At 35.0% G+C, this 23036-nt stretch overlaps 1 protein-coding gene across 7 annotated transcripts in view; it reads right to left on the bottom strand.

Moving 5' to 3' along the window:
• Positions 1–23036, bottom strand: part of SCML2 (Scm polycomb group protein like 2) — a 78988-nt gene that overhangs the window by 31376 nt on the left and 24576 nt on the right. For all 7 annotated transcript variants that reach the window (XM_079124157.1, XM_079124155.1, XM_079124161.1 and 4 more), the window contains exons 4-7: positions 19220–19290; positions 18204–18438; positions 14379–14467; positions 13222–13465 (exon numbers count right to left, since the gene is read on the bottom strand). In XM_079124157.1, the coding sequence (XP_078980283.1) occupies positions 13222–13465; positions 14379–14467; positions 18204–18438; positions 19220–19290 (639 nt within the window). The remainder of the gene's footprint in view (positions 1–13221; positions 13466–14378; positions 14468–18203; positions 18439–19219; positions 19291–23036) is intronic.

The raw sequence follows: 23036 nt of genomic DNA, 5'->3' as shown, positions 1-23036 counted from the left end.
TGATAGCTAAGATAAACAGACTTAAGAAGGAAGAAGAAACACTTCATATATCTTATTTTTAAAGTACCTTAAAATGCACAAAATATTCTTTCTTAAAGTTATTGAAAACTTGAAAAAAACATTACTGGGGAAAATTTCCCAAATACAATGGAAAAGTCAAAGGTTAGCTCCCTAACGAACAAAATACAAAAGTCCAGTTAAAATTTAGTTTATCTCCAAATCTAAATAACAATGCCCCTTTTTCTTGGCATACACACTAAATTAAAATAAGAAATCTAAGTTTGGTAAAATGTAAATTGTTTCCTACCTGGTTATATATCTCATACATATTCAGCCTAAAAAGGACATCATAAAAATGCAAGAAGGCTAGAAATAGCAATTAGAATTTAGAAGGGTTTAAGAATTTTGTTTTAAAAACATTTGTTTTCTATAAGCTGATCACAGAAGCTTTGTAAACTACTCCCTTCAGCCTCATGGTGGGAGGATGCTTCCCCCACTTAAGAGGATTTTCACAATTGTTACTCTCATATGCATGACATTATTCAAGATTATAATCTCTATAACTTTCAATATTTTCATAAGAAAGTTCACATAAAAGAAGACAATTTCTGTTGTTTTAGGTCAATCCATAATTCATCTAACAATATATTAGCTTTTAAAAAGCCACTTGAGTTTTTAAACCACAGTATCTTTTTTCTTCCTGAATGAGTTCTATAGAATGACTTTCATGACAATACTGTTAAAAGACATAGCAGTCACCACTACAAAAACACATTAAATGTACATTAGCAAAATGATATACACATTCTATATCATAAAAATACTTCTAATAAGTCTCATATAATGCCAGTGGGGAAAAAACATTTACTTTTTGTATTTCTAAAAACTAGAGAAAAAAATTTGACAACAATTTCATTACAAACTGGTGCTTTAAATGATCAAGTATGACTTTAATAAGGCTGTTCCTTTTTGGGAGAAAAGAAAAAAGAAAAAAGAAAAACATCTGCATGATAGAAATAACCAGACTGACTTTTCCCTATACTACAAAACAAATTTTTAAAAAGTGACTATTCAAATAAAATGCCAACAATTTTAACAACTAATATTTAGAACAAAATAGAGGATTTTCTGAGATAGCAAATTACTGGGATAGTTAGTCTACAAAAGCTAACAAAGCAGACAATGAATTTCCTTAACTACACTTCAACTACAATATAAAGAAACTTCTGTGGTAATTCCTACCTTTATAAATATCCTAGAGAAACAAGTTGTTGCTGTATTTACCATTAAGGTGATTTAGGTTCCACTTCTTGCTCCTCACCAGGAATAAAACTGCATTTCTGGAGAAAGCCAGTTAACAACAAAGCCCATGTTGCCTGAGCAAGCCTGAAATTCTAGCAAATGGGGATGAAGCTATTTGCATTTGTTGGTTTAAGGGGGGAGGAGTGAGAGGAGGAGACTAAGGGGACTGCTAAAGTAATTCGCATATTGTCTGTGAGCTGTAGACAGTGATCATCAGTCACCTGCTCAAACTTCCTTCACTCCTGCCTTCAGAGAAGGATCAAAGGTTACCCTGGGTCAGAGAATGTGGAAAGAAGTGAGAAGACGAGCAATATCTAACTGCCAACCCATTGCGTCTACAAAGTTATCCCCGCTGGACTACATGTCCTAAAAACCAAGACATTTTAATAGTCTCAAGAGAACTTGTTAAAATATACTATAGAGCAGACCAAGAAAGAAAAACCTCCAGGTTCTGCTTGCAATTATTGCAGCACTGAACTGGAATACTTCAGATAGAGAAAGGACATTTTTTTTTTCAAGATACCTCTTTGCATCATAATAGCCATCTCATTTGCACAAGCAAAACATTTGCTCCAAGCTGTTCATATGAAAAAGAAAATATCAGCTGTTTAAAATTTCATGGCTTTTGCATGAAACATTTGGGTTTGATAGCATTTCTAACCATTTCATTTATACTAAACAAGAAGAGTACTGAATATACTAAGAATATTCATATAAACTAATTAATATAAACTACATTAAGAGCAAAAAATCTAAATATTTAAGCATTTACTTAGAAGCCTTCAAGTGAAAATGAAACACTTTTCAACTTTTTACAGCCTTGTTTATATGTACCTCTGTCACTTCTGACCCACTGTAACACAAAAATGAAGTCATCCTGTATGTACTTTTACCAAACATACACAGTCCTACAAAAATACAAAAAAAGTTGGCAAAGATATGCCTTAAAAACGATAAAACCTTAATTTTAAAATTTAGAAAGGTGAAGCACAAATTACAGAAAACACCTACTTGTGCTTGTCTGAACAAAGAGCAAAAGCAGTCCTGATTTCTAGTTTTGGTGGTGGTGGGGAATGAGAATGGGGTGAGGGCAGGGAGTACAGGTTACTTCTTATACGCTCAATGAAAACTTTGAAATACTTCCCAAAAAACAAACTTTGAAACTTTTTAGAAGAAAAATATTATCTGCAAGGAGGTTTTTCGAAATAAGACTACTATACAAAATGAACAGTAACATAAGATTGAAAGTTGAGATTTTAAACCTTTAATTTTTTTTTTTTTTTTTTTGGCTGTACTGGGGATCGAACTCAGGGCCTTGTGCTTGCAAGGCAAGCACTCTACCAGCTGAGCTATCTCCCCAGCCCCCTTTAAATTTTTAAAAAAATATTTTTAGTTGTAAATGTACACAATACCTTTGTTATTTATTTTTATGTGGTGCTGAGGATCAAACCCAGTGCCTCACATGCTAGACAAGCGCTCACTGAGCTACAAACCTCAGCCCCCCTCAAAATTTTAATTAAAAAAAAAAAACTAAACCACACACACCTGCATGCAAACATAAACCAGCATTCAAAGAAGCAGTTAACAATACCAAGATAATTCATTATGCTTAAGATCTATTAATTTTCCTTCTACTTTAATCTTAGGAAGAAAAAGTTTGTTCATATAATTAATGTCTGAATTAGCAACAAATAAAATGTAATTTGCCAGGTCTATCAAATATTCATTATCAGAAAGTTGTGAAGGAAATGCCATGTTACCATTTCCATTTTGAAATTAAAGCTGTTTTCATGAGAGATAGGGGGCAGGAGACCCAATAAACTGAAGGATTTTATCAAGAAAAGAGTTAAAGACAGTCACTGAATGCCTACAGTATCACTGGGCAGCAATGTTTGGCTATACCTTCCTCATTCTAGATTTTCCCCTCCTCCACAGTTCCTTTGGACCAGAGGAATTCTTCTATACTCTTGGGAACCTGCAACTTTATACTCAAAGCATCTGGAAGTTTGCTGCCTGCTCTCCTTCCCAGTCTGTAAGATCACAATTGCTTAAAGAACTGGACTACAAAATGACACTTCACACCAGTACGGATCATTAATTTATAATATATAAATCTGAAGCTAAACTCAAAACAAATTCATTAATAGTTTAGAATTTATATAAGTTCAAATTTTAATTTATGTGGTTTACAATAAAGTATTTAAGCACCATTAAAGCAAAGTACAATGGTTTACAATGTGACGAATTATTTTTTAAAAACTTTGAATATCTCAATCTCAGAAAAATTAGCAATTGGGAATAATTTTTGAAAAATAATCTTCTGAATTTTTTAAAAGACTAATAATATACATTATGTTCATAAATAAATATGTTCATAAAAATAGTAATGCATTTGGTTACTTTTCTTCAAAAATCACAGGAAAATTTAAAAATTTTTTTAACTCATATAGCTTTCAAAATAAGGGTAGTTCTAGTTCTGACTGCAAATTGCTGGAATTACCCAGTCTTGCTCCTTCATGGATTAAATATTCGGAAGAACTGGCCATAAATTTCTGTAACTATATGCTAGACATATGGGAAGGGAAATATGAGAAAAATATAAAGCATTACCTTACAAGATATTTCTAAATTTCTATCATTACTTAGAGGGAACTAAGATTAAAAAAACAAAAACAAACAAAAAGATACAGAGGGCAGGAGAAATAAATTAAAAACAGTAAGAGCAAATGTGCAATTAGAAAATCTGCATTGGGCCTCATTTTCATCTATATGTGACTCAGTCTCCTTCTCCAAGTTGCCAAGGAGAAGCACTCAGGTTTCTTTTCTTTCTCACCAGACTCCCTATATGGGTCTGCTGAGTAAACCTGATGAGCCATGACAGCATTAACCAGAAGCTGAGGGCTTTGAAAGTTTGTAGGGTCATAAGGATAGCCAAGAAAGGAAACCCTAAATAAATGAGAAAAAAAGGCACACCACTTGTTGAATTTTCTATCCAAGTAGTCTTCCCATGGATTTTTCTACAAATGATAAGCATAACAACAATTTCACTGTTTCTGATCATAAAATGCTTTTACACAGTTGAAGAAAAATTTATGTCTGGATATATAGCTTAGTGGTAGAGCACTCACCTAGCATGCATAAGGCCTGGATTCAATACCTGGGGTGGGGGGGGGGGGGGTACTGTGCTGCAGGGTGGTGCACACCTATAAACTAAGCTATTTTGGAGGCTGAGACAGGACTGTAAACTTGGAGGCCAGCTCAGCAACTTATCAAGACCCTGTTTCAAACCTTTTGATAAAATATAAAGGACTGGGGATATAGCTCAGTGGTAAAGTGCCCCTGGGTTCAATTCCTAGTACTACCAAAAGAAAAAAAAAAAAAAGAACTAGAAGTTTTAAAGTAAATTAAACCTTATTACTATTATTGAAAGGAAAACCAGTAAAGTTTAAATTGTTTTTAATGTAAAGTCAAATTAAGTATCATGGCTGCCTTACTATATTTAACATTCAACTGAACAATCTTTAGTCATCAATTATTTGAAAGTTTTATGTGCCACGTCCTTAAAAATTATGGAAAAGCAATTATTTAAAGGTTGAAAAACATTTTCAATGAATATGAGAAATATTCAAAACAAACAAGATGTTTTTATGAAATTAATTTACTGTTGTTTGCCTACTGAAATTAGTTAATTCTAAGTCCCTTAAATTATTTAATATTCAAGTCAATAAACAGCTCTGTAAGTAAAGTCTATAAATAATATTATAAAGCAAATGAGTAAGAAAGTTTTATGTTTATGACAAAAGGTTGATATGTACAATAAATAAAGCAATCAAATTGATAAGAAAAGTAATACTCTTAAGAGGAAAATGAAAAAGGGTGATTAACAGACAAATTATAAGGGAATATTAATGGTCAAAACACATGGAAAGAGAAGATTCAACCCTACTAGTAACCTATAAAATGAAAAACTTCAAATAACAAAAACAATAAAAATAATTTCTAAGGTTGACCAGAGTATGAAAAAACTACTTTCACCTACCTCTGAGGGTGGTGAAAGTGGATGTACCTTTCTGAAAAACCATTTGTCGGTCTTAAAAACATACCCCTTACCCCAGCAAAATGAATGAATGGAAATAAGGGAGGTATGCAAATACATATGCATAACCATAAAAGTAATTATCGTTATCACTTAGTTTAGTAACATAAACTAAGTGATACTATCGGGATTACATCCCAATAAACCCAATTTAAGGTGAAAATAACATTAAGTCCAAAATACATTTAAAACTGGGTATGGTGGCACTACTGGGGAGGCTGAGGCAGGAAGATCACTTAAGCTCATGAGTTCAAGACCAGCCTGAGCAACATAGAGAGACCTGTCTCAACAAAACAAATCAATGCATTCAGTACGATACCTCACTTGCTGGGCATGGTAGTGAATGCTTGTAAATTCCAGAAATTTGGGAAGCTGAGGTAGAAGGATCAAAAGCCCAAGGCCAGTCTGGGCAAATTATCGAGACCCTGTCTCCAAAGAAAAAATTAAAGAGGGGCTGTGGATATAGCTCAGTGGTAGAATGCCCCTGGGTTCAAGCCCCAGTAACACAAAAAAGGGGAAGAAATATACACCTAGCCTACTGAAAATCATGACTTAGTCTGCCTACCTTGAAACATGCTCAGGACACTTAATATTAACCTACAGTTGGGCAAAATCATTGAATACAAAGCCTATTTTATAATAAAATGTTAGCTATCCCAAGTAACATTTTGAATACTATACTGAAAGTGCAAAACAGAATGGTTGGATGGGTACAGGAGACACAGATGGGTGTTTTATAGACATAATAGGATGTAAAAACACAATATCCAAAAAATGTTGGCAACACAGTACCCTGTGGAGTATCTGTTGTTTTCCCTCCTAATCAAGTGGCTAAATGGGAGCTGCAGTTGGCTGCTACTGCCCAGCATAAGAGTATAGTACCACATATAGCCAGCCCAGGAAAAGGTCAAAATTCAAAGTACAGTTTCTACTGAATGCATATTGTTTTCACACCATCATGAAGTTGAAAAATCATAAGTTGAACCATCCTAAGTCAGGGACCATCTATATAGTCACAACATATTATGAAAAAGTAGGCAAGAAAGTAGAATGTGCAGGATAATCCCTTTCAAACTAAAACTGTTAAAGCACAAATATGATACACAAATACAGTCTTCTTTAAAAAAAAAAAAGAAAGCCTCAAGGGGATGAGGGTTGTATAGCTCATAGGCACAAGTCCCTAAGTTCAATCCCCAGCACCATCAAAAATACAAAAAGCCACAGTGCAACCACTATGGAAAGCAGTATGGAAATTCCTCAGAAAACTGGGAATGGAACCACCATTTGACCCAGTTATCCTACTCCTTGGTTTATACCCAAACAACTTAAAATCAGCATACTATAGTGACACAGCCACATCAATGTTTATAGCAGTACAATTCACAATAGCTAAGCTATGGAACCAACCTACACGCCCTTCAACAGATGAATGGATAAAGAAAATGTGGTATATATACATAATGGAATATTTCTCAGTCACAAAGAAGAATGAAATTCCAGGATTTGCCAGTAAGTGGATGAAACTAGAGACTATCATGCTAAGTGAAATAAGTCAATCCCAGAAAACCAAAGGCCAAATGTTCTAATATGTGGATGCTGACACACAATAAGGGTGGTGGTGGTGGGGGGGGGGAACAAGTTCATTAAATTATACAGAGAGGAACGAAGGGAAGGGAAAGAAGACAGGAAGAGGAAAGACAGTAGAATGAATCTGACTTAACTTTCCTATGTACCTATATGAATACACAACCACTGAAACTCCACATCATGTATAACTACAAAAATGGGATCTTAATTAGAGTAAGTTACAGTGTGTGTATAATATGTCAAAATACATTTTGTCATGTATGTCTAAAAAAACAAATTAAATTTTTAAACCCACAGGATGGGCTGGGGTTGTGGCTCAATGGTGGAGCACTTGCTTCACACATGAGGCACTAGGTTTGATCATCAGCACGACATAAAAGTAAGTAAACAAAATAAAGGTATCGTGTCCATCTATAATTAAAAAAGGATTAGTTAAAAAAGCCACAAGGAAAAAAACCCACGGGGCTGGGGTTGTGGTTCAGTGGTAGAGCAACTGCCTAGCATGTATGAGGCACTGGGCTCAATTCTCAGCACCAAATATAAATAGATAAATAATGGTCCTCAACAACCCAAAAAAATATTTTAAAAAATACAAGTTCCCATTACCACTTAACATCCCTTTCCCAAAATAATCAGTATTCCAGATCTGATATACAGCTTTTCCAGATATTTTTCTATACAGTGTTTATATACAGTATGTATTTTATAGATACATATAGAAATACATACTTTGTTTTGACATAATGGCATTATACTTCATGTATTTTGGGGGACTTGCCTTTTTCAATTACTATGTCTTAGCTTTCTTTCTTAGTTTCAGTAGGAATACTCTCATTCTTCTAAGTTATCCTACATTATTATAAGTATATCATGACTTATTTCACCATTTCTCCATTGACTTCAACATGTATGCATATATATTCTGAAGTTATATGCATAAGAAAAAAAGTATTATTAAGTCAAATACAGACCAAACATTCACCATACTCTGCAACTTTTCTCAATTTGTTTTGAGAATGTATTACTTTTTCTATTAGAAGAAAATTGTTATATTAAAAATTACAATAAAAAAATCAGAAAAAATATTTTCCTGTCAAGAACACATCACATTATGTAAGAAATGCTACTTTTATTGTATAGCTGCCATCTAAATGTATGATGTATTGGCTAAAGTAAATATTTTCTCTAATCCAAAAAAGTATTTTGCCTTATCTAAGTGTAGTACTAACCACTGTAAACTAATCTATAATTAATAAGCAATGCTTAAAAGAAAGCAAAATGAACCACATATACAATGTCTTTGAGTGAATATCAACTAAAAAATTTTAACCATATATATCCCCAGAATACTAGAATTCTTCTGGGAACTTCCAGGAATCCTTACAAAACAGACTGTTGCACCAGTGGGCACACCATTTTTTCTACCCTAACTACTTTCAAGTCCTACTTTAACAAAGTTTGGACAATTTGTACCAATATTTAAAATGCAGACTGGGGATATAACTCAGTTGGTAAAGTTCCTGCCTCACAAGCACAAGGCCCTGGATTCAATCCCCAGCACTGCAAAAGAAAAAAAAAAGAAAGAAAGACTTAAAATGCAGTCATGAGAAGTGTTCAAATTACTTCAAATTATTTGTACTACTTAAAATATTGAATGACAAAAGTTAAATATAACATCAAGCATTTAAAATTTCTCACCATTAAACAGCTTACTATTTGTATATGCATGGCTCTGCCAAGACATCAAAATTCAATGAAACCCACACCTAAAAATATTAGAGTGAAACTGCAAAACACCAAAGATGATATGAAAATGTTAAAGTAGTGGCAGGAGGGGGCATGACAGATTATAGTCAGAGGAGAAAAGTTAGACTGACAGTTGAATTCTCAACAGCAGTAATGGAAACCAAAAGGTTTGAAAAAAAAACTTTAATATGCTGAGAGAATAACTATCAATCTGGAATTCTAAGCCAAGAAAAATGTCTTCCAAGAAAAGAGTTGAAATAATGACATATTCATATGAACATAAAAGTGAGAGATTACCATAAGCAAACCTTCACTAAAGGAAATTCTTAACTATGTACCTCAGAAAGAAGAAAATTAATTACAGATGAAAAATGTAAAATACCAAGAAGGTATAAAGAACAAATATGTTAAATATGTGGTTAAATCTCAACAAATATCAAGTATACAAACAACAATAATAATGGCATATGAGACTGCAAAAATATATTAATTAAAAGATATAACAGTAGCAACATGAAGTTGAAGAGGCTAACTGGACTGGTTATTCTAACTTCCTTTTACTGTGTTAGTGCAAAATAAAAATACCAATTAATTTCAGCCTTCTATTAAGGAAGCATGTTAAGAATTTCTTGAGTATTAAAAATAAAACAAAGTATATAACTTCCGAATAGGAAAAAGGAAAAAATGGAATGAGAAAAAACAGTCCCCCAAAAGCCAAGTGTATCTGACAACAATAATTTAAAAGACAAGGTGGCAGTCAGGCATGGTGGTGCACGCCTATAATTCCAGTACTCAGGAGGCTGAGGCAGGAGAATCACAAGTTCAAAACCAGGCTCAGCAATTCAGCAAGGCCCTAAGCAACTTAGTGAGATTCTGCCTCAAAAAAATAAAAAGGGCTGGGGATGTGGCTCAGAGGTTAAGTGCCCCTGGGTTCAATCCCCAGTACCAAAAAACAAAAACAAGTTGGCTGACTGGCCCAAAACTCAAAAAAAAAAAAAAAAAAAAAAAAAAGAAAAAACAGAATAAACTAAAAGGATGGATAAAGGTTGAACATTAAAGAGAGAACATGAACACCATTATGTTATTACTACATTAATATCACATCAATATCAGATAAAGTAAACTTTGAGGTAAAAGCAAAACAAAACAAAACAAAAAAAACACATACTCAAAACACGTTACCATAAAGGAGGTTACTGTAGAAGGTTCAATTGATTGTAAAGTTATAAAAATTTAAAATTTGTATATGCTTGGTAATACAGCCACCAAATACATAAAGTATAAAGCAGATGGTGAAAGAACTACACAAGGAAAAACAGATAAGGAATTATAATAAAACCTATATGGGAAAACAAATTGAATAACTGCCAATTTCTCATCAGAAACCATGGAAGCCATAAAGAAGATATACAATATTTTTCAAGTGCTGGAAAAACTATCAATCTAGAATTCTATATCCAGCAAATATCCTTCAAGAATGAGGAAAAAATAAAATCATTCTCAGAGGAAGAAAAACCAAGAGAATTTGTCACCACCATACCTCAAAGAATAGCCAAAAAAATTCTCTAAGCAAGAAGAAAATGATAAAGGAGTAATCTTGAAAATCAAGAAGAAAAGAACTGAAAGGGCAAAATATGAGCAAATACAATAAACTTTCCTTCTCACGTTTTCTAAATTATGTTTGCTTATGAAAGCAAAATTATTAACACTAACATGGTTTTCAATGAGTGTAGAGGAAATACTGAAAACATTACAAATAGTAGAGGGTAAAGAGACAACAGAGCAAGGCAAGATTTTGCGATTTTAGTTGAACTGGGAAAATGTTCAGTAGGGTAAGGATAGAAAAGGTATATCTCACAATGTACTGGGGAAGCCACATATTTTTCCACATTTTCCATTTCCTATTTAATCCTTGACTCTAAATCTGACTTTTTTTTAAAAAAGTCCAATAACCACACGTACTAAGATCACCAATGAGCTCCCTTCTTACTTGACTTTTATGCTGATAATGTTGAATATTTTCTCTTTAAAAACGCTTCCTCTCCTAGTGTTAGGAGAACCAACCTAGTGACCATCCTACATTTATGTATGCTTTTTCTCAGTGTTCTAGATTTCTAGGCCTATTGATTCAGAACTCCTAGATGTGAGTTCCATGTCTTTTAACAAGCTACCTCAAGTAATTCAAGTGTGAGAATTACTTTTTTCTCCCCCTTCCCTTCCCCTGCTCTGCTCCTGAGAATTACTGTCTTAAATGTTCACCCACAAAGTTGTTTTGGTTCTCTTCCATATCCACCTGGTTAAACATGCACAATTAAAACCGGACTCAACTTCTACCATTTGCTTTTATCAACAAAATATGTAAACAGTACCCTCCCCCACACACCTGTACTCCTGCCTGGCAAAAACAGTATTTGTTTGCATGAACATGATGACTCTCAATCCTGTTTTTATCAATCAGGATCTTTTTTTAAGGCTCCATACCTGCATGTGAAGCAATCCAAAGGATATGTGCATCTGAATGTCAAAAAGTTACCCTGAATCAGTTAGGATTAAGTTCAGCTCATAGTAAGAAAAAAATCTAGAATAGTGGTTTAGATAACATAGTTTATTCCTCTCCAACAACAGTGTAGAAAAGTGCAATATAGACTAATACGAAAGTTCTACTGTACAAAGTCCTCAGGGACTATAGCTTGTTCCCGATTTCCACTTTATAGTGCCTAGGATGTGGTTCCCATCTCATGATCCAGCCAAAACCATGTTCCCAGGAGCAGGACAGAAGCAGGAAGAAGAGAGGAGAACATGCTCAATTCCTGAAAGTAGGACACACTATCCGTATTTAGTCAAAACCATACTTGTAGGAGGCTGGAAAAGTAGTCATTATGTTAGGCAACCAAATTGTATTGCTAAGGGGAAAAAAAAAAAAAGAGTACTGAATAGTAATTCTCAGCCATGCATTCCAAATTCACCTTGTCACAAACTGAACTCTTAAGTTCTTAGGATAAACTGAAATTTCACACATTGTGATGTGTCCGCCCTACCTTTATTTACATTTGATCTAGCAAATTCCTTCTCCTCTCTTTAATATTCATATTATGTGTCCTTTTATGAAGCTTTCCTTTACCCAACCACCTTTCCCTCTAGCACAGATCGGAAGTCTTTGGGCCACCTCCATATCTAGCACACATCTCTATTTTTGCATTGCTAATTCTGTATCATTTTTTATACATAAGTCCCTCCTAAGATTCATCTCTCTTCTACTACAAGGTAAACTTCTTGAGGGCAGATAATAGGCATTAGTTATCTTAGCAGCATATGAACACAGACCTGTATTGTACTAGATTTTACAAATTCAACACTAGTATTTACTTCCTAGAAATGTGGCAGCAAGGAACTAGCTAGAGATAACTAATAAAAAGAATATCAAGGCATGTAGTATAAATGACATGTGACCCAAATTACAGAAAGTTTTAATAGCAGTTACAAGAACAATATGGCTCTAAGTTCCTTCGTAGTCACCACTCTCCTCTACACATTTTTCCTATTCGTTTCTACATCTAGCTTTCTTTCTGGTATGAAAACATAGGGTAAATTTTAATTATATTCACATTCAATTCCACTAATTAACTTCATAGTAAACTTAGGCCAGTGCTTGAGTTCTATGCTTAGATCTCACTTAAATCTCAGCAGTTATTCCATCACAGAAGACCAATTTAGGCATGTCTAAAGGCCCCTGAAGAGTCAACAAGAAGCTTCAATATTTTGAGGACTTTTCTCTGAAAGAAAATATCTAGATCACGTTATTCAACTTATTCAATTTAGTGTTATAACCAATAAACAATACCAAACAATACCATAACTAAAATGACACAGAAATTTATGACTTCTAAATTTTTACTTACATGTAGATTTTACTTAAGACTATCAAAGTACCAATTTAACTTGAAAATAGAACCAAAATCATGCAAAATATGTTTTAAATAGCTATTATGCCCAACCTTTAGAAAAATTATCTTTGAAATATGAACAATGGAATACTATGTAAAAACAATTCCTTGGGGTATTAGGGATCAAACTCAGGGCCTTGTGCATGATCTTAACACATTCTACCACTGAGCTACAATTCCTAGTTCCAGTGTGTAATGTTTAATTGAAAAGCAATTATAAAAGTAGTTGAACCATCCCCCCTTAACCAATGCTCATAGCAACAAGGTTTCCATGGTCCAAATGTAATTTTTAGCTTTGCCCATATTCTCCAATGTGCACTGGAACTTAAGGCTATGATGTTGAGGCAGTCCTCAGGAATTCTAATCATAGCCTTTCTTGACTTCTAGTTCCCTGGCTTGAACAGTGGTATTGCTGTTTTGTTTGTCACTCTAGTTAGGCATGAAGTCTTAATATCACCAATGCTAACCACAATGCCACAAAAGCAGTTAGATCTAACTTAAATAAAATAAATAAATAAAAGAATATGTAGTTACTTATTAGCTTACCACTATTTCCTGGTGGTTGTAATACATCTCCTGTTAGGCAGCACCACCCAACTGGAAAAATATCTCGAGAATCATACTTGCACCAATAATCAAATGCTCCACTCCAGCCATCAAATGTGATATGAACTTCATCACCTCTAACATTTCCAATGGTCGCAGGGCAGATCAAATAAGGGTTTTTTCTGTCAATAGCTTCCAGTTTCATCCCCACTTTAAAATTATTTATAGGTGGCTTTGGTGGTTCCTATCAAAACATTTTTTTAAAGTTTTCATTGTTAAGATATATTAAGAACCATTTGCTCAAGTGAATTCTCTTATAATCCTTAGCAAACAAAAATTAAGCTCCATATTTAAAAATTAATATAGGAAGAAAGGAGTTCTCACAGATTTGAAACTATGCTAGTATCTCACATTAGCCACACTAGCTTCCTTGATATTCCTCAAGCTTTTCAGACACAACTCCTACACTGGGGCCTTGACCAGGGACATTCTCTCTGTTTAAGCACTTCTTTAGATATTTGCTTGGTTAACAATCAGATCCTTCAGGTTTCTGTTCACATTACCTTTCATTTGACACTTGCCCTAATTCTTTACCCTACTTAAAATTGTACAACCATTTCCCCCAAATGTCTCTCTGGATCTCCTTCATACACACACACACACTCTCCTCTCCTCTCCTTTTGCATGGCACGCATCATTTCTTACATGTGTCCATGTTTTGCTTTTTAAGTTGTGTTTATTGTCTGTCTCTCCTCACTAGCATACAAGTGCCATAAGGGTGGGTATTTTGGCTTGGATATGAGGTGTCCCCCTAAAAGCTCCTGTGTTAATGCAGGATTGTTTGGAGATAAAATGATAAGATTGTGAGAGATGTAACCTTATTAGTCCATCCTAGTTTCAGTGGAATGACTGGGTGGTAACTGTAGACAGGTGGGGTGTGGCTGGAAGAGGGGAGTCACTGCGGGCCTGCTCTGAGAGGGTGCTCTTCTCTATGGCTTCTTTCCCCACTGTTTGGCCCTAGCAAACAAATTTAATTGCTCATCCAGTAATTTAAAAAGTATTTTTGCTTTTCCATATCAGAGAAGACAAAGCATTAGCATTCCCATTAACATAATAAAACTACTGATCAGTTATTCAAAGTTTTTTATGACACTTACCTGCTTAAAGGAAGTTGCAGGTGCCATTTCAGATCCATTTAGTGTTCGTAAAAGGAACATTGGCCAAGATGATGCATTCATCTGGTAGCCTATTTTAAAAATTAGAAATCATGAAAAAGTCCCCTGTGATACTATAGCAAGTTGGTATAAAAAAAACATGTTTCATTCATCATTCTTTTCCAGAGAACCTCCTTATCTAAGGATTTGGGATACAGGCAAGAGAAGCAAACGCACCCTCCTCTCATTGTTACTGCCCCCACTGTACTCTCTGGCAACAATGCTACAGCAGGGCTGGCAACTTTTATTTTTCTTTCTTTTTTATTTTGGGTATTGCAGATTGAACCCAGGGGTGCTTTAACACTGAGCTATGTCCCCAGTCCTTGATTACAGATGTGTGCCACCACACATAGCAAAACTCTATTTTAGAGAAGCCATTGGCTAGGGTTAACAATAAACATGTATCTGTTGGGGATCCAAGAAAGAGTCTGGAAGAAGCTCCATTTTACCAATAACCATGCAAGCACAGGCAAAGGTTCCAAAAGACTTGTAACCCCTTTTTCCTCAGAGGCCCTGGCTTCTTTCCTTTCAGAAAGACAGTTTTCTGTCGAACTCAGCAAACATACACATACAACAGTACATTTCATTGTATATAAATTTTATATACAAAAAATGATAAATGCTTATTCTACTTTAAGTATACTAATATCAATAATTTACTCTGAAATGCATTAAAAAATAAGAGGGATTGAGGAATTAATAGGACAGAAAATGGATAAATAATAAAGCAAGTACAATAAAATGATAATGGTAGAATTGAAGTAGTGGGTATATGGGTTTTCACTGTAAAATTCTTCTGATTTTTATGTATACTTGAAATTTTTCCAAAAACGTTAAGAAAAAAGACTGCTCTTGTTTCAGCAATCTTTACATATAATAAACATGATCTTAGAATTCATATCAGAAGCTACCAAAGGAGATTCAACAGATGTCTTTGCTAGAGATCTCAACTGGTATCACAGCATCTGGCACAGGCAGCAAGGAAGCAAGAGGGCTGTTAGTTTTACTATTTTCTGGGGACAAACTGTTTCATACAACACCTGCCCTACCTTGATGCCAGAAATGGAAAGAAGTTATTAGCAAGGATCCTTGATGGATACATGCATTAAGTTAGACAGTCATACTGACAATGACTTATCAATAGGACAAAACATGTAAGAAAGTTAAGATAGAAAAAGTCGTCCTCTAATAATCCTGTACAAAAACTACCTGATTAGGGAAAACAACTGCCATTAGGAAAAAAAGTGTATGTGGGGTGTGTGTGCTTGATTTGTCACTTACTACCCTATAATAAATATCTAATAGGTAGCATTCTTGGAAGAATATTCCACAACCATCGTTCTTTGGTCCTTATGCTTAACTCTCATCTTATTCTATCATGCATGAGATTTTTCTAAAATTTTAAATTTTTAAAATTTTAAATCATCTAAAGTCATACGTAGATTAAAAGACCAAAAAACAGATTAAAGTACATATAAAACGTTTTTAAAACAGCCAGGCATGGTGAAACATGCCTGTAATCCCAATGGGTTGGAGGTTGAGACAGGAGGACCTCGAGTTCAAAGTTAGCCTCAACAATGGCAAGGCACTAAGCAACTCGGTGAGACCCTGAATCTAAATAAAAATACAAAATAGAGCTAGAGATGTGGCTCAGTGGTCAAGTGCCCCTGAGTTCAATCCCCAGTACCAAAAGTTTTAAAATAGATAAAACTAATCTATAATGTTAGGAAGTCTGCATGGTACTTATATTTGGGAAGGGGCAGCTTATAACTTGGGGAATCAGCAGGAGTGGGCTTCTAGGGTGTTCTGTTTCCTAATTTGAGTGGTAGTTATACAGGTATGTTCATTTTAAGTTGTATATTTATAATTTGTACACTTTGGTTTGTAGGCCAAAAGGAAAAATCTTTTAATAACCTTTAAGATTTAAATAAACAACTTGTAAAAAGGAAAACTAAGTTGTTTATATTAAAATGGAAATTAAACTATTCAAAAATGCCTATAAAGCAAATTGACAAACTGTGAATTTTTATATGCACTGCCAAAATAGGTACCAATCTGCAAGTATTGCTATATATTTCATTTTTTAAAAAAAATCTGAAAAGTAATTTGAAAAAAGAGAATGACCATAAATCTGGCTATACATTTTGAAATGCTGACAATTACAATAGCTGCATTTTCTTTAAATAAAATGCAAAAATATGTTATCATATTGTAAACAAAAATCCAAACAAGGAAGCACTAAGCCCTAGGTCTGTACTTATATACCATAAAGAATTTTGTATAATAATACTACAAACAAAAAATTTAAGTGATATGAAGAAAAAGCAAAACAAAAACAAAAAAACCACATATACCCTGAACCATCTTCTTAGAATAACATATCTCTGACTAGTTTTTTAAAATATTTTAGAGTTGAGGATGTAGCTCAGTAGCAAAGGGCCTGCTTAGCAAGTCTGAAGAACTGGGTTTGACTCCCAGCACCACCCAAACAAACAAGTAAATATTTTAAGCCAATTTTTTTGGGGGGGGGTGGAGTGCTAGGGACTGAACCAAGGACACTGTGCATGCTAAGCACACATTCCACCACTGAGCTACAACTGTAAACCTAAATCAAATTAGTTATAATTAGCAACTACAACAAGGACAGTATGAAAAGATATTGTTAAAAGAATAGCTACTGTCAGGCACATTGGTGCATACCTATAATTCCAGCAAATTGGGAAGCTGAGGCAGGAGGATCACAAGTTCGAGGATAGCCTTGGGAACTTAATGAGACTCTCTCTCAAAATTTAAAAAAAATAATAAAAAAGAGCTGGGGATGTAGTTAAGAGGTATACTGCCCTTGGGTTCAATTTTCTGTATCACAAAAAAAATAAAAACCAATACCTATCAATCACTCAGGTGTACAATGAAAATAAAAATCAAACTGAATCACTTATTTTCTACAGAGTACCATGATATGCTTAAATTTAAAAATTTTTGCCCAAAATAAGAGTGACTCTATTTTTCTTTTAAAGGCTTAGCTGAAATTGAGTGTTACATACTTGGTACCTTAATTCCTTTACTACAAGTTCCATCCTCTTCATCTTTTCAAATACCTAAAAGTAAGTTCCCTGGTAGACTAGTGGTTAGGATTTGGAGATCTCTCTCAAAGACTGAAAGGTACTGAGCCTTATCTCTCTCACCTGATTTCTTCCCACCATAGGTGTAAAGAAATTCTCATGTTAGGAACTGGAGCCTTAATGTGAAATCTTACCTTTCACCTACATTCATCCCATATCAAAAATGTTGAATGGCTCAATGGACATATCGAAAAGGCTGTAACTCATATTAAATGCTATAAATTTCTCCCTCGATGGGGTTCTGAATCTGAATGTGTAATTTAAAGCTTCATTTAGCATTTCAAGTTTGAAGACAGCATGAACACTGCCCTGAAATGGGACTCTTCTGCACACACATGCCATACGTGTAGTCAGGTCAAACTCCACAACATATGGCAAGGAGTTCCTCTCTCATTGTACATTCTACACAGTAACCACTTGACCATCTATTTGCAAGCATGTCTAAGAGATTTTTAAAAGGCCACTTAAAACTATTTCTACTAAATATCACAGTAAGAATGTTACTTTTAAAATGGTTTATTCAGGCTGGGATTATAGCTCAGAGGCAGAGCACTTGCCTAGCACATGTAAGGCACTGGGTTTGATCCTCAGCACCACATAAAAAGTAAACAAACAAAAGTTATTTTAAAAAATGGTTCATTCTTACCCAGTGGGGGCTGAAGTAAGTCTCCTTCTTTTTCACATGTCCCGACAGGCTGTATGTCCCGGGAATCAACAAGTCTCCAAAAATCATTTCTATTGTCACTACCATCCAGTCGTAAACGTAATCTGGCCCCAGTAATTCCAATAACTGTAGCAATACATACTGAAGTAACATTGCGAGGATCACGGGCTTCCAATTTCATACCAACTTTAAAGTCATTTGCTGGTGGAATCTTAGACTATATATAGATAAAAAAAATTGTCAAAATGCACCAACTTTAAGAAAAACTGATCATCAGTTATGTTATCAGAATACCTGGGCAACATTTTAAGAATGAGTCATAGCATACAGTAAATGAGGTCAAACCTGTAAGGGTCAAGGAAAAGTCTTCTCCAAACTATCTCCTTGGTTTGACATGCAGCATAAAAAACTGCTGATGGCTACTCTTACTCATCTGCCCACACACCTAAATACAAATTCTAAAATTCACCTTGAGTGGTTTTCTAAAATAAGAATGCAATTAGGCTATTGCTCTTGAAAAAAAAAACCTACTAGCAGCTCATCATTGCTTATGTTAAAGTCCAGCTGCTCAGCACAGTTTAAATACCCCCAACACCATCACCACCATCTACTGTGGGCTCCAAGCTACCCCAAGCTATCCCTCAATATTCAGATTCTTTCATATCCACATGCCTTGGTTTTGGGTGCTCTCTGCCTTCCCCTTTTCCCAGCCATCCCAAATAGCATGTCTTTTATTATCCCTCCCACTATAGAGTTATCACACTTCTCATAATTATTTATTTACATGTTTGTCTTCCCCTCCAGATGGGCAATCATAAGGGTTTAGTATACCTGACATAGAGTAAATTCTTAATGACAATGCGAACAGACCATCTGGCTCCTAAGTGGCACTACCATAGTCCTACTTTCTCCTCACAAACCTAAGAATCACACAGATACCCTTCAACAAGTAAATGGTTTACACTAATATAAACAACATCTACAGAATTTTGGCATACCTGTCTGAAGCATTCTGCAGGAGCACTTAAAGATCCAGTCTCTTTCAAGTATTTGTCCCACTGGAAATCATCTGGGAAAAAAACATATGTACAAAATAAGGATGGATGGATATACATACATTTATACATGAAGGTGTTTAGGTATGTGATCCGAAAGAATTTTACCCATGGAAAGAAAAAAATTCTGAGAAGCAGAGTAGTTTCTCAAAGGACTAGTAGATCCAAAGTGTCAAGATGATGTTAGTGGAGCAAACCAGTTAGCTGATCATTAGTGCAGTCATGGATACGGATTATTTTAATGATCTACATTTTCTATAAACTCATAATGTCCTCTCTTAATAACATTTCATAATGCCAGAGAAGATCAGTGTACTTTGCTGGCCTGAAACAGTGTATGTTGCCTGACTAGCTAGACTGCCAAGGGACAGAAAGACTGTCTCTCTCAGTCTTTCACTGAGAAAAAGACTTTTCTCACTACTACCTCAGATGAAATTTAATTGAACTCAGGGGCACTCAACCACTGAGCCACATCCCCAGCCCTATTTTGTATTTTATTTAGAGACAGGGTCACACAGATTTGCTTCTGCTAAGGATGGCTTCAAACTCAAGATCCTCCTGTCTCAGTCAGCCTCCCTCCCGAGCTGCTGGGATTACAGGAGTGTGCCACCACACCCGGTTTCTTGTTAAATTTTATCACTATAAAAATAGTGGGTTTGAGAGTTCCCATTCCTGGGGGAATCTGCCTTACCAGTTTCTTATGCAACAGTCTCCCCTTATCCCTAGTCCCCCTCATCCACAATTTTAGTTACCCCCCAATCAACTGCAGTCCAAAAATATTAATAGAAAATTTCAGAAATAAACAATCCACACATTTTAAACTACATGGCTGCTCTGGGAAGTATGCTGAAATCTCATACAGAGCACAAATCATCCCTTTGTCCATGTTGTGTACTACCTGCCTGTTGGTCATTTAGTAGTAATCTCAGTATCAGATCAACTGCTGAGGTATCAAAGTGCTTCTTTCCAATAACTCATATTTTATTTAATAAGAATTGCCCCAGAACATAATGATGATGGTGGTGGCAATTCAGATATAACAAAAGACAAAAGGTGCTACTGCTTTTAAGTGAAAAGGTGAGAGTTCTCAATAAGAAAAAGGTTGTATGCTAAGGTTGTTATGATCTATGGCAAGTTATAGGCTACCAATCTCTCATCATGCCTAATTTATAAATTGGACTTTACTATATATATATATATATATATATATATATATATATATATATGAAAAAAATATATATAGTATATACAGAATACAGTTCCACCATCCCTGGTCTCAGGCATCCACTGGGGGTCTTCAAATCTATCTTCCTCAGATAGAAGTACCCTTCAAAGGCTACTTACACTGACACACGCGCGCGCACACACACGAAACAGAGTACTGACAAATGTTTACCACCAGCTTTCTGGAAAATATAAACAAAAATCTCCAGAGTAAATCAGTCATAATGTTTCTCACAAGTGCTAGAGTTAGGTTCACAAGCTACATGAAGATAGGAAAAATATCTGCAGCTGGAAGTTTCTCAGTTGAATGATCAGTACCCACTATTTCACAGCATTTATCACAACTGTAACTGCATTCATTTAATGTCTCGCTTGCCTCCTAAGCTCAAAGAGGGCAGGAATCATGTGTCTTTTCGTCACTAGATTTCCATAATTTGTCAAGCACTGTCCTAATAAGACAGACAAGTCATGTGTAGTGGTGCATGTCTGTAATCCCAGTGGCTTGGGAAGCTGAGGCGCTAAACAACTCAGTGAGACCTGGTCTCTAAATAAAATACAAAATAGGGCTGAGGATGTGGTCAGTGGTCAAGTGCCCCTGAGTTCAATCCCTGGTACCCCCCCCCCCCAAAAAAACCCCCAAATCCTATGTCTCTTGGAGCTTACTTTCTAAGTCATTTACTTATAAGATGAGATGTTAGGGTCTAGGCCCTGAGAAATATCTGTAGACAGCTATCAATTTGATTAAGTAACCTCATGTTTTTAACCAAAATTTGAGAATTTTGAAAAGTTATTAGTTTCTTATCTTTAAGAATATATTTTTAAATGTATTCATATGGAATATCCAAAATAGGGCTGGGGTTGTGGCTCAGTGGTAGAGCACTTGCCTAGCATATGTGAGGCACTGGGTTTGATCCTCAGCACATTAAAATAAATTAAAAAAATAAAGTAAAAAGAGAGAGAGAGAGAGAGAGAGAGAGAGAGAGAGAGAGAGAAATACCCAAAATAGGCCAATCTATAGAGACACAAAGCAGATCAGTTATTTGCCTAGGGGAATGGAACATGTTAGGGATTAATGGGGAGTAACTGCTAATGGGTACAGGGTTTTTTTTCCGAGGATGATGACAATGTTCTAAATTTCATTCTAATGATCCTCACACAACTCTGTGAACATAGTGAAAACCACTGAACTGTACACTTAAATGAATGAACAGTATGGTATGTGAATATCATGTCCTTTTTTTTTGGGGGGGGGCAGAATAGGGGAATGAATTCAGGGGCGCTCGACCACTGAGCCACATCCCCAGCCCTATTCTGTATTTTATTTAGACAGGGTCTCACTGAGTTGCTTAGTATCGTGCTTCTGCTGAGGCTGGCTTTGAACTTGTGATCCTCCCATCTCGGCCTCCCACGTTGCTAGGATTACAGGCATGCGCCACCATGCTAGGCTGTGAATCATATCTTGATGAAGTTGTCATTAAAACAAACAAACAAAAACAGACAGCAATAAGAACATTCCAACCTAATGGCCTCCATTTCCTTGGATGGTTTCAGGTGTTGTAGGGAAGAGATGAAAAACAAATTCAGCCAATGAACTTAAAGCAATGAGGGCCCAACTACAGTAAGAGACAATGATTCCACAGGGATAACCTCTACAGGGAATCTTCACATAGGAACAAAGTCATTGGGTGAACTACTCCAGAACTGGAGTTGGCAGGACAGATAAAACAAAGACAAAGGACAACCAGGTTGCCTGCAAGTCTTGTAAAACAATAGTTTGTCTGGTATTTTTTTTATTCAGCCTTTTATATGCATATGACTTATTTTCTCATTTTCCTTATGAGTTAGCAGGTCCCATGTGCCAGATGTCAGATTCTCTAAGGCAGTTTTATACACATGCTCTTCACAATAAGGAATTTAAGATACAAATCAGTAACTTAGAGTTAATAAAGTTAACGACTACAGAATATTTACTACACTTCTCAGATTACTTCGGATAATTTCTTCATGAGAAAATATTAGTCATTTGTCATTCAAATAATTTGTCCATTTCATCTAAGTTGTATAATAGTGATATAATAAATGTTATGTTAATAAATGTTAACATATTGTTAATAATTAATAGTGTTTACTATAATATTAATAACATTCCCTTACTTTTCTAATGTCACTATTGTGTAGTGAAATATCATTTTTCATTCCCAGAACTGGTGATTTGAGTCTCATTTTTTAAATTTTTTTATCCGTTTTTACAAAAAAAAAAAAATTTAAAGGACTGGAAATGTGACTCAATAGTTAAGCACCCCAGGGTTTAATCCCTAGTACAAAACAAACTAACTGTGATTTAGCAAAATCTTCACTGAAATACAGTTACCATTTTACTTAATCCATATCAATCTTATCTCTAAGTAAAACAAAGTAAAAATTCCAAAATAAAATACAAGTTTTGACCTTTTCCATTGCTTTGATTTTATATTTCTGAGTTTATTGTACACATTGTACCAAAAGCAATAAGGAAAGAGTTTAATACCAAATAAGG

Source organism: Sciurus vulgaris (assembly GCF_902686455.1).
Source record: "Sciurus vulgaris genome assembly, chromosome: X".
NCBI classification, from domain to species: Eukaryota; Metazoa; Chordata; class Mammalia; order Rodentia; family Sciuridae; genus Sciurus; species Sciurus vulgaris.
Note: the sequence above shows the minus strand (reverse complement) of the source record. Positions and strands in the feature narration are given on the sequence as shown.